General features: G+C 39.3%; 1 protein-coding gene across 1 annotated transcript; it reads right to left on the reverse strand.

Annotated features, from left to right (window-relative positions):
- Positions 1-1,575: 1,575 nt before the first annotated feature.
- LOC122083091 (cytochrome P450 81Q32-like) lies at positions 1,576-4,305 on the reverse strand. The gene is made up of 2 exons (XM_042650767.1): positions 3,193-4,305; positions 1,576-2,402 (listed from the first exon to the last, which is right to left on the reverse strand). Exons 1-2 carry the CDS (start codon positions 4,096-4,098, stop codon positions 1,782-1,784), a joined length of 1,527 nt encoding a protein of 508 aa, XP_042506701.1. The 5' UTR covers positions 4,099-4,305; the 3' UTR covers positions 1,576-1,781.
- Between the last annotated feature and the right edge of the window lie 9,963 nt (positions 4,306-14,268).

Below are 14,268 nucleotides of genomic sequence, written 5' to 3' on the forward strand. Positions count from 1 at the left end.
GATGATCTCCGATGTTATTTCATCTTTTTTCCCATTATGTGGTTGACAATGAAATAATTCAATCACCGTGATCGTAAGAAAACTCTGATCCATCTAGCCATCTACTTTTTATGGTATAGAAGTCGGTGCTCCTCCCACTATCAACACGTCAGCGTCTGAAGAAGTTGGAATAATTGAACCTCTCCTTAATAGGTCTCATTTTTTCTAAAGAAATATATCACCTGACATCTATAGCGACGGTTTCTTTTGTCCTCTAAAGCGTAGCTCTATGGTGGTTGCTTTCTTATTTTATCCATTAAAATCACAAGGCAACAAAAACATTATAGTGGCAGTCGGTTTTTTTCCACTACAATATGTCTCATCTCATTTTTTTCATTAAAATATGTTTTTTATATTTTTTTCAAAAAATAATGTCACTCAATCATAGCCTAGTATTCTAATACTATTACTACTGATAATAAATATTTTTGTAGATTTCTAGGGTTCCCCTCACGAATTTGTTGTCAACAAACGATGATCCATGATCCACTATACCAAATATTTTTCATGAAATTTTTTGTCTGACTTAATTTCAATGTCTTTGAATTATTCTTTTACATGTTTGAGCCATAGTTGGAAAACCAGGTTTTGATCAAGAAGATTCGCCCAAGTCGAGTCAAAATTTGAGATTCCTGATCAAGAGTTACGAAAACTCACCCTGTGTTAAAAAATAAACAACACTCGAGATGAGTCAAGACGATTCTACATTGATTCGGTTTTTTGGCCGAATCTTGAAAAATCCACCGAATCTTGTCATTATATCAAAAGACACTTAACAAAAATCAAATAAAATCTCTTTACAATCCCAAATCCCAAGACTCCTAACTTAGAAACTTCTCATACTCCTTTCCTTTTACCAAAAGGAACTTGGGACCCAAGAAACTTTTCGTATTCCTAAATCCAAAGTTCTTATTTTATTGGAGGTTGGATTGTTTGATGATATAATTTATATTTTCTAATCCTTAACCCTAACCAAACGTTCTAACCAAGAGAAAGACTCTTGCCTGCAACCCTCAAATTATTGATATGTGATTTTCTTTTTCTTTTTTTTATCCCCCTTCATTTTTCATATTTTATTGTATTTTTATGATTTATTTACATATTTTTTGCATTTAAATATATATATATATATATATATAAAACAGAAAAAAACAAGACACGGCCTGATTGGGTTTAACTAGGTCGACTCGCAAGGTTTTTAGTTGGACAAGTCGGATCAAAAAACCTGATTTTCCAACAATGGTTTGAGACTCAAATTTCTAGGTTTCCCTTATTAATTTCTTATCAGCCAATGATGATCATGAAACAGAATCTTTTTTTTTTTTTTTTTTTTTAGATCTCTCACTTAAATTTCTTGTTAGTCAATGATGACCCTCGAAACAAAATCATTTCTCGTGGAATTCTAAGTGACAGTCGTTTTTGGATTTTTTAAAAAATAGCTACACCTCTTTTCAGTTCCACATTTGCTCTAGGTTTCATTCAGAACTATGAGCAGAAAATGTTAGCCAAAGCCTCCTGAGACAACATTGCTAGATCACCGATAAACTCTGCTGATCATAGGTGATGCAATTATCAAAGTAGTACGTTTACAATGTATTAGCCTACAATCCAGGCAATATATTACATGAACTGCAAATCAACCAACCAACCAAAGACCCTAAGCACACAATGATGTGAATGTACGACTACAAGGCTTATATATATGGAAGAACTCTTAAAACCACAAACACACAAGCAAAGGATCAAGGCTGAGAGCAGAGACTAATCATGGATGGACGTGGCATGTACATGGCCTCCAATGGCTTGGCCTTGGGCATAGTAAGCCCTGGATCTTCACTCATGTCCACCTTCTCGGGGCCAACCCTTCCCCACTCAAAGCACTGAAGCAGTGCTCCCAATGCCAAAGACACCACCCTTATGCCCATGCCTGAACCTGGACACACTCTTCTCCCCAGACCAAATGGGATAAACTTATACCCTTCTTTTTCTCCTTCGATACCTTCGAACCTCTCTGGCTTGAAGCTTGTGGATTCAAACCAGATCTTAGGATCCCTGTGAACGGCCCAGGCATTCACCAAGAGTATGGTTCCAGGATGGACATCATAACCCCCTATACTGCACTCTTCAGATGACACATGAGGTAATAGAAGTGGTGCCACAGGAAACAGTCTAAGCGTCTCGTTGATGATACACCGGAGGTAGGGAAGCTTTGCAAGATCTGAGTCTTCTATCAAACGCCCTTGCTCGACATTGTTGTCAATTTCTTCCCTGGCCTTCTTCAGTGCCTCTGGATGATTTAGCAGCAGTGACATTGCCCATTCAAGGGTGAGCGCCGAGGTGTCTATTCCTGCTGTGAACAAGACCTGATCCAGATTGTAATATTTAACAATGTGAGGATCCGCATCTCATTGATAATGAACAAGTAAAGACTCAAGAAAACATATGGTTGGGCATACTAGCTCTGTGCCTTACATTGTATCTATCTCCCTCCTCACCCCATGGAAGTATCCCCCTGCCCCTCTCATACTAGCCCTCCATTGGCTGTGCTGTTAGCCCCTTTTTTTTTCCTTTTTTAGTAAATGTGCCATTAGCTCCTGAAAAAAATAGCGGTGTGCCCAACCTCCTCCCAAAAAGCAAATATACATCTTCCGCGGTTTGATTCCAACTGATTCTTTGAATCTGTTGGGAAATCCATCTCGGAACCATCTTGTTCCATTTAATAATTGGTCTCAAAATCAATTTTTAGAACCATCTCATTTCTTGGTTTCAATGGAATAGTTCTTGGATGATCCCAATCCCAATACCGATTTCAAGTCCCAAATGGACAAACCCTTGCGTATAAAACACATTACAAAACCATCAGGCATCAGTGACCATCCCATGGGGACAGTAGACATATAGGAATCCATACCATGAAACCGAAGCCAGGTTTAAGGATTTTAAACTCGGAACAAGGGCATTCTATGGGAATTGGCAGAAATCGATCCCAAAAACTTAAGAATCAATCGTTTCAAAACAGCTGAGATCGAAATCTGTTACAGTTTATTTCGATCCAAATTAACCAATTTGACCGATTTGATTCCGATTTTAAACATTGGCCAGGCAAGAATTGGACTGTTTAAGATACGATTTGTAAGAAAAGGAAAAGCTTACCCTTATGATGCCTTTGATAATATCGTCCGTGTAATATTCAGGTTCTGCTTGTTGAAGGCACAAGAGAGCATCAACAAGTGTCTCCTTCGCCTCCACCTTCATCGCTTTCCTAGTATCGCTCATCCTCCTTCGATGCTTATCGATCAAACCCTGAAACAATGCATCTATCTTTCTATGAAACCTCATCATTTTCTTCTCTTCTCCCACAAGGCCAACCCACCTCAAGAATGGAAAGAAATCAAGCATGCTCATAAACATGGTTTGATTGGTCCGATCCTTCATAGGTTCGAGAAACTTCTCCCGCAGCTCCACATCAACCTCCTCGTCTCCAAAAAGCCGCTTTCCCGCAACTAACCCCATCATGATATTCAGAGTCAGTTGAAAAAATAGGGATTTCAATTCCACCTTCTGTAATTTCCCCCCATCTGAGCCTCGATACAGTTGACGAACAAGGTGAGTAACCTCTTTGTTTCGGATAATCGAAGATGTCTGGAGACTGTTTGAGGAAAAGATTTCGATGGCGGCGACACGGCGGAGGATGCGCCAGTGATGACCATAGGGAGACCATCCAATGGTGGTGTAGTTATAGGCTAAATGTTCGCCGGCGAAACAGTAAGGTCGGTTTGCAAAGATGATGTCGTTGTTCTTGGTGAAGCATTTTTCGATAGCTGATGGAGAGGAAACAACAAGGACAGAGCGGGATCCGAATTTGAGAGATAGAATTGGGCCATATTGGCCTGCAAGTGCCTCTAGGGTTCGGTGAAGTGGTTTCTTGAGGAGATGGAAGTGGCCTATTATTGGAAGAGCAGTTGGTGAAGGAGGTGAGTTTTTCATTTGTTGGAATAGAAGTTTTGAGACTAGGAAGAGGATGGAGAAACAGAAAATAAAGTAGTATAAGAGCTCCATTGGATTGAATTGCTATCTAACAAGAACTGGAGCCTTAAAGAAACAAACAAGGAAACCTAGCAAGTAAAGGGTCGGAGCTAGGAGGGGTTAATAGAAAAGGAAACCCCCTAACATAGGGTAGGAGGCCAGGGTTCTTGCCTTCTTGGAGTGGTTCTTGAAGGTTCTTATCCTCCTCTCATGGCTGTTTTTAAATGTATAAGACAACTACTTTATGGATATAGTCCTTGAAGTTTCTTATCCTCCTCTCAACCCTCCTGTTGGGATGTTTTCACATGCATAGAGACAATCTACTTTATGGATATGGATTTGCGTGCACCCTCCACATCTTGGAGTTGGGATCAATAATTGTACGTTTGTAGGCTTTGAAAACGATGTTGGAAATAATCCTACACCTTGGTCAATTCTCTAATCATTGATCAGATATTGATTTTTTTTTTAGACAAAAAAAATTCATTAAGCTAGCGAGAACCTCCAGCCGAGGATATTGATTTGGTGTCTATGTTTGGATAGTTAAAGAAAAGGAAAGAAAAATATAAAAAATTCTTTTGAATTTGGAGAGAAAGATAAACATATAAAATAATCATTGTGAAATCATGATTCTTGTCCAATTATGTCTTTTGAATTTTTTTTTTACGTGGAAAGACTAAATTCATTACCTTCTATAAAATAGCTTGTCTTTGTTGTTCTAGTTTTCGTTCCAAGAGTTTATTCTAAGTGAACTACTGAAGTAGTGAATCAATCTAATAAAATTTTAAAAATAATAATAATAATTAGGCTCACCGAGTTTATAATCACTCGAGTAAAAAGATCTATTCTTATTTAATTGAGATGATTAAAGATCAAGTCTTGTCATTTTTTATCTTGGCCAAATCTATATAATTTTTTACTAGGTTTTCCAACTATGCCCATGAGGCCAAACTTTTAAGGAATTATATATCAATCTTTTCATTTAATAGCGAAGCATGGAATCAGAATTACTAGAACCAACGTCTTTTTTTTTAGGGGAGTAGGTAGGTAGAACCAACATTAATGGAATGGCATACGAAGAAACAAACGAAAAGCTATGCATGAATAATCCCCATGGATTAGCTCTAAGATATTTGATGACTCTTCATATATCAATTGAACATCCCTATCCATGCACAGTTCAATGGAACTCAATAGACATTTGGCTATTGATGAGGGAATTTCCTAACTACGGAGCGATCAAGGAGCGAACTAACGAATGCCGCACTGCTAACCCAGCCCTTATCTGCCCGAGCCGTCACCTCGGCATCTCATCTGATCGTGCTTCCGCCTTGGCCCTCTATTAGCCAGAGCTGTCACTTCGTCCCTCATCTGGCCTTGCTGTCACCTCGGCATCTCATCTGGTCGTGCTGTCAACTCGGTCCTCCATCAACCTGAGCTGCCACCTCAGTCCTCATCTGGCCGTCCTGCCACCTCGGTCAGACGTTAAGAATCAAGGTTCCCAGAAACCTGCTCTCATCCACTCCTACATTCAAGGAACATAATCCCTGACCACAAGGGCAGGACTCTATCCACTACACATCACCAGAAGCATCCACTTCTCCCACGTTGGCACTTCCGAGATAAGAGGGAAATATTCCCCAGGTATACCCTAGGATCTGAAATATTCCCAGCATCAGAGATTTGTCCCTCTCCAGGACTCCACACCCAGGTAGGACTCTTCGCAGACTTCCCCCTTTCTCCATTCCATCTGTGGCCTATAAATACCAAGGTCAGCCTCCATTGAAGGGGATTGATCACTTCTTTTTTTGACTGAAAACTCTCTTGAGAATATGCTGTGGAAGGATCTGACTTGGGCATCGGAGAGTCCCCCGTCGGGTCAGTCCAGCTCTCCCCTGTCTTTTCTTCTGTGCAGGTTGGCTGGAGCATCTGGAACTGCAAGGAAGATCACCTAGTCAATTTTTGCCACAACAACTATATTACTGTTTGGTTGGGGGGGGGGGTGGAGATTTGTGTAACCAAGCCAGTTACACAGAGCATTCGTCAAGAAAGCAGAATGACAATTTTTCCAAATTGTCACCCTTGACCTGCATACAGTAGAGAATATTTTTGATATTTGAATTTATGAGACTAATATCAATGGTATAATGACTTTAGTGTTTTCTCTCATTTGTTTTTTAATGGTGGCAACTTAATGTAAACATGTTCCACCACCAAAAAAAAAACTTAATGTAAACATAGACTGGTCACACGGAGATTAATATATATATATATATATATATATTTTACAGGAGCTGCTTATCTGCTTATCAACCAACTAAAGAGTCTAAGCACACATTGATGTGAATGAACAACTACAATTTTCCAAAAAAAATGCACAATTACAAGGGAGATATATACACCTGAACAAAGTTTCAAACAGGGTCCTGATGTGATCTACCTGTGTCCCCATATTTCCCCCTATTGTATGGTGTCATCGATGGATCACCGTGGTCTCAAGAAAACTCGATCTTATATGGACAAAGTTTTATATGTATGGAATAACCATAACACACCACAAACGCACAAGCAAAGGTCCAAGGCTGAGTGCAGATACTAATCATGGACGGACGTGGCCTATGCATGGCCTCCAATGGCTTGGTCTTGCGCATAGTAAGCCCTTGATCTTTGCTCATGCATGTCCAGCTTCTCGTCCCCAACCTTTACCCACTCAAAGCACTGAACCAGTGCTCCCAATGCCAAATACACCACCCTTATGCCTATGCCTGCACCAGGACACCCTCTTCTTCCCATCCCAAATGGGATAAACTCGTAAACTTCTCTTTCTCCTTCAATGCCTTCAAACCTCTCCGGCTTGAAACTTGTGGGTTCAAACCAGATCTATGGATCCCTGTGGACACCCCAAGCATTCACCAAGAGTATACTTCCAGGATGGACATCATAACCCCCCATGGACCACTTTTCAGATGACACATGAGGTACTAGAAGTGGTACCACAGGAAACAGTCTAAGCGTCTCGTGGATGATACACCGGCGGTAGGGAAGCTTTGCAAGATCTGCTACTCTACCAAACTCCCTTCCTTGACATTATTGTCAATTTCTTCCTTGGCCTTCTGCAGTGCCTCTGGATGATTTAGGAGCAGTGACATCGCGCATCCAACAGTGAGTGCCGAGGTGTCTGTTCCTGCTGTGAACAGGACCTTTTAAGCATCTAATTTACAATTTGTAACAAGCTCTGCCATTAATTAGCACTGAAGAAAGGGACTTATGGAGGTCTATGACTGGGTAACTGGCCTACTGTTCAATCACCCAATGGAAGCTCTGATCTGAAACCCAGTCACCCTATTCCTAAAACCCTAGAATCGGTCGCTCCAGAACGGCTGGAAATGGGATTGATCAGAGCTGATTCCGACCTAATATAATCGACTCCACCGATCCAATGCCGATTTAAACCATGGCCAGGCTAGAATTGAACTGATTAGTAAGATAAGTTTTCAGGATAATGTTTAACAATATGATGCCTTTGATAATATCATCTAAGTATTAATCGGGTTCTGCTTGTTGAGAGACGATTTTATAATATGAATGGGATAATCTCTACACTTGAAAAGCTCTAGTTTTTTTAATTTAAATATTTCAAGAGATACCTTGATCGTGCGAGTTGCGACCCTTGTGGCAGCGACGAGTGGGGTATACATAAGCATTTAAAAGGTAGTGGAATTTTTCAGTTTTATAGGGATGAATACATCATTTTTTCACCCTCAATGTATCAATACAAGAGCCACATGATAAGGGAGTATTCTTTCTCTATATTTCAATTTAGTATTAAAGCCACTAAGGCCAGCCTTAAGGAGTTATATATCGATCTCTTCATTCAATAGTTAAATTTTTTTATTTAAATATCTTAATATTAATGTCACCTAGCTGGGTTACAAAAGTGTTGTAACCTAACTTTTTAAAATTGTCTCAACTATCCATAATGGTAAATACTTTATTGGCCAAAGAAAAAGTAAAAAAAGTAAGCCATTACATAATAGGAGAAATAAGCAAAAGAGGTAGAAACCACTACATAATATGAAAAATAAGCAAGAAAGGCAGTGTGACCCGGTGTTAGATATAGAGGGAAAATGATCACCCCACCCTTCATGAAAGACAGAAATATCACCCATATTTATGCAAACTTCCACTTCCACTTCTCCTTCACCCCTAAAAACAAAATTCCCATATTATTCTTGCTTATCACCATTCCCTCATTAAATCACCCTCTAATAGCCCGCCACTGCCCTGATGCCACCCGTACCCTCTCCCTCCCCTGCAGCCTAGCTCCAGCCTTCCTTCCCAGTGAAAAATACCTTTTCAAAAGACAGGAAGAGGATCCAATATATAATTTTTTTTACTCCAATTAGATGATAAAAATAGATAACCCCTGTGGCCCCATGAGGCATGAGCTTAGTAAGATATTGCGGCTGAATCGGACTGTACTGGCATGGACAGATTTTTTTTTTTTTTTTTTTAAATCAGTATTTATTACGATTTTATCTTTGGACCGTACATTTTGAATCGAGATCTGAAAGATCAAGGACAAGAATCTCAATTAAGGTTACATTCCATTTTTTAGAACCATAGTTGTCACTTATGTAACTTAGAAGTAGTTGTGGTGCAAGCACAATTTTAGGTATCAATATGACTACGTTTGGTAGAAAAACGTTTTTGATGTTTTTTTATTCTATAAGAATAAATAATTAAAAAAAAATAAAGCATTTGGTGTCAATTTTGTTGTTTTTTGGTTTTTTTTAAGAAATGAAAAAAAAAAAAAAAAAAAAAACTTAGAATGCAATGATAGATGGGTTTTGTTCCAATACAAAAGAAAAATTCAACTAGGTGATCGTCCTAAGTCCTCTTTTTTTTTTTTTTAAATGAAATTTTGAATTAATAAGTGAAAATTCTATTTTTAACACGAAACGTCTTATCTGAAATTAAATGACTACCTACAGCAAACCTATGGATTATATGGGCATTGGTATATCGGTATCGGTTCTCTATCAGTCATAATGGACAGTTTTGCCTCAAAGATATATCTTTATCTCTTTTAATTTACATTTTTACCCTCTGTCCGTACCTTGTCAGTCTGTGAATATTTTGTGGACGACTGCAGCGTGCTTTTTCCTGCCTTTTGGGAACTGTGCAGGGTACAGTGTGCAACACTCTGCACCCACCACAATGCAGTCGTGAGGCCATGAATTCTTGCAGAGTTCCTGTGTATTTGGTTTGGTTTGGTTTGATATCTAGAAATACAAATATGGAAGAGGTGAGAAGTGAGAACTCTTCCCAAACCTAATTAGTGAAAGGCTCTGAAAAAAGCTCAAAACTGCATTTTGGAAAGGATAAAAAGGCCAAAATATCACGAGCACATGAAGAGGAGAAATAGAGAGAAAAGGAGAGACTTTGGGAGAGGACATTAAGGACAAAATCCTGATTTTTCCAAAACCCAGAAAAGGGGAAAAGGTTGATAAATTAATCAATAAGGCCTCGATTTCTTCTTTCCAAACACAATAATATATTCACTCAAATTAAATTCAAAGATATAGTAGCAATACCCTATTACAGATTTATATGTTCTACAGAATTCAATGGAACCCATCAAGGTTACAAAAAATGGATTCCAATTCACGAGGTAAAACCATTCAAAATCCATAATCATCATCATCATCAATGATATAGAAATCCACTATATAACACCAACTGCCTAATGGAGAAATCCATCTTCCATCACAAAGACAAGAGGAAACGCAACAACAGCAATAGAATAAGTTATTTTAACGATTGTGGAGAGGGTCTGAGGTATTTGGAACTCTTCTTTTGCTTGAGAAGAACTCATCAAATGGGCGGTGGGCCGACCGCTGCTGGTGATGGTGGTGGTGGTGGTGGCGGTGGTGAAGCATTTGGACAGCAAGAGAAACTTCTCGATGCCCAAGTCTCGCCGCTTCGTTCTTCTGTGAAGCTACCAAGAGGAAGAAAAAGAACAGAACCAGTAGCTTCTTCTGCAACAACCCCCCCTGCAGAGACGATTGAAAGCGCATGTTTGTCACCTCGAATGCAAATAGAGACGAAAAGAGAGTGAAAGGGTTATCCAGTAGTACCCAAGAAGCTGGCTGGTGGCTATGGTTTTAGTTAGCCTCCGAGGGAGAAGAAGAAGAAGTAAAGAACCAAAATGGTATTGAGAGTAGATTGGGCCATGGGAGATAAACGGTGGGATAATGCCTAATGAGTACAAACCTGCAAACAAGGGACACGGGTTACGAGGAACAACACTTCTACTCTTTTCTTCATCTTTTTCTGCTTCTCTCTGTTCTTTCATGCTTTCAGTCCCTGAAATAAAGATTATTCTGATATACAATTCTTGGCTTTTCTGTGCTTTTTGTCTCTCATCATTTGTGGCTTTCTCTCCCTCTCTCTCCCTTTGCACTCTTTGCACGTCAGTCAAATTAACTTACTTTTTTATGGTAACTTTCAACGGTTCACAAATACAAAATTCCACAAATAGGGTTGTGAAACACTGCCCCTACTCGTATGTCCGACCAGGGCTGAACCTGATCGGTGGAACCACTGATCTCGGACCGGACTTACTAGCTATAATGTATAAAAGAATACTTTTTTTTTTGTTAAAGGGGAATATTATTGCATATGGCGCATGAGGAGCACATGACTTCCGGATGACAAGCATCACAAAGCCAAGGAGTGGAAAGAGGCCCATGATATGTTAGTAATGGTATTTGGTTGTACCCATTGGGCGCCTAACTGGCACTATCAAATCGTTAATAGATAGAAGCATGCCCATGCCCTCCCCCTAGCATTAAATTGTTGGTGATCGGTTGATCTTATTTTCTTTTTAACTCTTGCAATGAAGATCTTAAATATTTGGATGTTTAATACGCTATATAAATGAGTTAACAAGGGAATTTTGTCAGTGGTTTGGGCATTTTTTTTAGAGATCATACAAGTTGTCAGTTGAAGGCTTTATCAGCTACTCAATACTTAAGTTTAGTCCTTCAAGGCGAGTCGTAACAATACTGAGAGCTCTATCAGCTACTCAATGCTTAAGTTTAGTCCTTCAAGGCGAGTCGTAACAATACTGAAAGCTCTATCAGCTAATCAATGCTTAAGTTTAGTCCTTCAAATTTGAAGGGGGGTTCAGCAATCTCTAGGTTGAGAAAGATAATAAAGAAATTTTTTCCTACCACCAAGATGCAATTCAAGTCCTTGCTCTTGAGGCGGCAACGGTAGTTTCTAATGTAAAAAGGCCTAGTTAGGAAGGCATTCTCTCATTTATTTCTATATCTTTTATTTGTATTCCATGGACTCTAAATAGTGTTGCAGATGTCTCAGACTCAGTTAGGGAGATGAACATATATCCATTCCTTAGCTTCATAATCAATGCTTGTGCTTGGCTGAAACTTTTGACTTTAGACATAGTAATCATTAGTAAATTTCATTTTTATCAGAAAATATATATATATATATATATAAATATATAAATGAGTCAATGAGGAAGCTTATTTCCTACCCAATGTCTCACACCAATGTCTTGGACCCGGTCCAATCAGATCGGTTAACCCAGAAATCGACTGAAAGTGGCATAAAAAAAGGGCAAGAATCACAATAATCTAGTTGTTTGTCCTTTTTGAAACATTCCGTTGACTGCGGTTGACACAACAAAGTTGTAGGAAGTTTTGATGGTTTTGTTGACCAGTTTGAAGATTGAGATTAGGTCCCAGAAAGTGGATTAAGCCATTGAGGGTAGAGATGGGACAGAGTTTCCAAAGGATTGGATCTCTACCGTTCCTCCCTCTAGCCACCAGCTTCTTCCATCAATGGATTTTTGGGGGTCGTGGAATCAGGATCTGAATTAGGTCAAGTCGATTTCGATTCGATTTCGTTCCAGATCGATCATCAGCTTCATAACAATCTGAATCGGTATCGATCTTTGGTTGATTTTTTATCCCTTATTGAGTGTGAGTGCGACTAACTCAAAATCTCCTTACCAAAAAAAAAAAAAGACTATCTCAAAATCTCATTCGTTTTAGGGGAAAAAGAAAGAAGCTTTTGTCTGCCACCTGTGAGAAGCGTGCGTGTGGTCGCAAAAAGGGTTCATAACCTTTTTGTCCTCTCTACCTTCGACCCAATTTTATGTTCTTTGCATTAACTTGTCCACCACTCATGCATAACAGACATCTGGGAATCTTATAATATTTTTTCAAAAGAGACTGCCCCATCCTCATTAAAAAAAATAATAAATAAATAAATATCACTGTTAATGCTTTCATGTGTGTTTCTATGCATCCTCAAGTCAACGTTATCTTTTACAGAACCTTCCCTTTATTTATTTATTTTATATTTTTCTTTCGACGTGAGATGAGAGAAAAATAGATAAGAATTTCAAGAATTGAAATTGGTCAATCCTGACCAATCTAGCTCGTCTAATCTTGTAAGTATAGTAGGGTTATGACATGTTTTGATAAATTGCGACCAATTTCTCAACAATCCTGATCAATGTAGGATCATAATTCTGGTTTTGAAACCCTCCCCTAGACCCTAATTTAATGATTAAAAAACTAATTAGAAAAAAAATTAGTAAAGTGATGTGGTTAAGTAAAACATAGCAAGCAAATAAGATATTGAAAAGAACTAGAAGGACTGGGTTTTGAAAAAGGAACTAAAAGGGGGAGATTACATTTCCTTTTTCTAAGAGATACATGTAGAAACGCAACCCTAAAACGATGCAGAAGATAATGGAAAAACAAAACAAACAATGCACACGGATTTTACGAGGTTCGACAAGGTTGCCTACATCCCTGGTGAGACGAGATTCTGCTTCACTATCACTGGAGAATAGGGTTACAACGCTCGTCCTCACACCTCTCAGTATTGCTTGCATTACAGAGAAAAAAACCCTCGCTACAAATATATAGCGAGAAAACCCTAATCCGGATTAAACTACAATTGCCCTCAACTAAAAAATTCGAGCGGGGGGCTGCGCCCCCCTACACCCCCTGCATAGCAGGGGCGCCTCCTGCCCCCTTGCAACCCCCACAGTCCGCTAACCGGCTAGCGGGACCGCCGTCCTGCTTGTCTAGGTACTGCACCAGTACTCCCTGGATTAAACTGCAACGGAATACAAGACATCATACACCAACAATCTCCACTTTGGCTTGAATTCTGTCGAGTCTCCTGTAATGATAACTTGTAGACATCTTCATCATTGTACCTCATTAGAGGTACAAACCCGCACCTGTTTGGTGCATCCCTCATCTTCAACAATGAGTAATATTAATCAAGTCCAAACAGGACTCGAACTTCTCTGTAGTAACTGGCTTTGTAAACATATCTGCAGGATTGAGATCTGTATGAATTTTTCTCAAGTGAATACTGCATTCTGACACAAGCTCCCTGATCTGGTGAAATCTCACATCAATATGCTTTGTCCTTGAATGAAACACCTAATTCTTTACAAGATGTATGGCACTTTGACTGTCACAATGTAACATTGTACCTCCTTGCTCCAACCCCAACTCATGAACCAGTCCAGCCAACCAGACTCCTTCCTTGGCAGCCTCAACTGCTGTCATGTACTTTGCCTCTGTAGTGGACAATGCAATTGTAGACTGAAGCATCTCCCTCCATAATATAGGTCCACCAGCTAATGTAAACACATACCCTGTAGTAGACCTCCTCTTATCTAAATCACTAGCATAGTCAGAATTAACATAACCTGCCAATTCTGTAGAACTTCCCTTGCCACTGAACATAACACTTATATCTTTAGTCTTGCTCAAATATCTGAAGATCCACTTAATTGCATTCCAATGATCCTTCCATGGATTACTCATGTGTCTGCTAACAACATTGACTGCATGAGACAAATCCGACCTGCTACAAACCATAGTATACATGAGACTCCCAACTACGCTAGCATAAGGGACTTGAGACATCTGCTCCACCTCCTCATGTGTTGTAGGGCATTCCCTTTCAGATAACTTGAAGTGGCCAGCTAACGGAGTGCTAACCGGCTTAGCATTTTTCATATTGAAACGCTCTAGCACCTTTTCAATATACCTCTTTTGAGTTACCCAAAGTTTACTTGCATTTCTATCTCTAAGGATTTCTATGCCAAGGATCTTCTTAGCGGCACCAAGATCCTTCATC

The sequence above is a fragment of the Macadamia integrifolia genome, chromosome 7 (genome assembly GCF_013358625.1).
Source record: "Macadamia integrifolia cultivar HAES 741 chromosome 7, SCU_Mint_v3, whole genome shotgun sequence".
NCBI lineage: Eukaryota > Viridiplantae > Streptophyta > Magnoliopsida > Proteales > Proteaceae > Macadamia > Macadamia integrifolia.

What these genes read in the sequence shown, in the direction of transcription:
- LOC122083091 (XM_042650767.1), bottom strand. Translation starts at nt 4,098, where the DNA reads ATGGAGCTCTTATACTACTTTATTTTCTGTTTCTCCATCCTCTTCCTA. An exon ending in TTATCAAAGGCATCATAAGG is followed by an intron (nt 2,403 to 3,192) that starts GTAAGCTTTTCC and finishes AATCTGGATCAG; the next exon opens with GTCTTGTTCACAGCAGGAAT.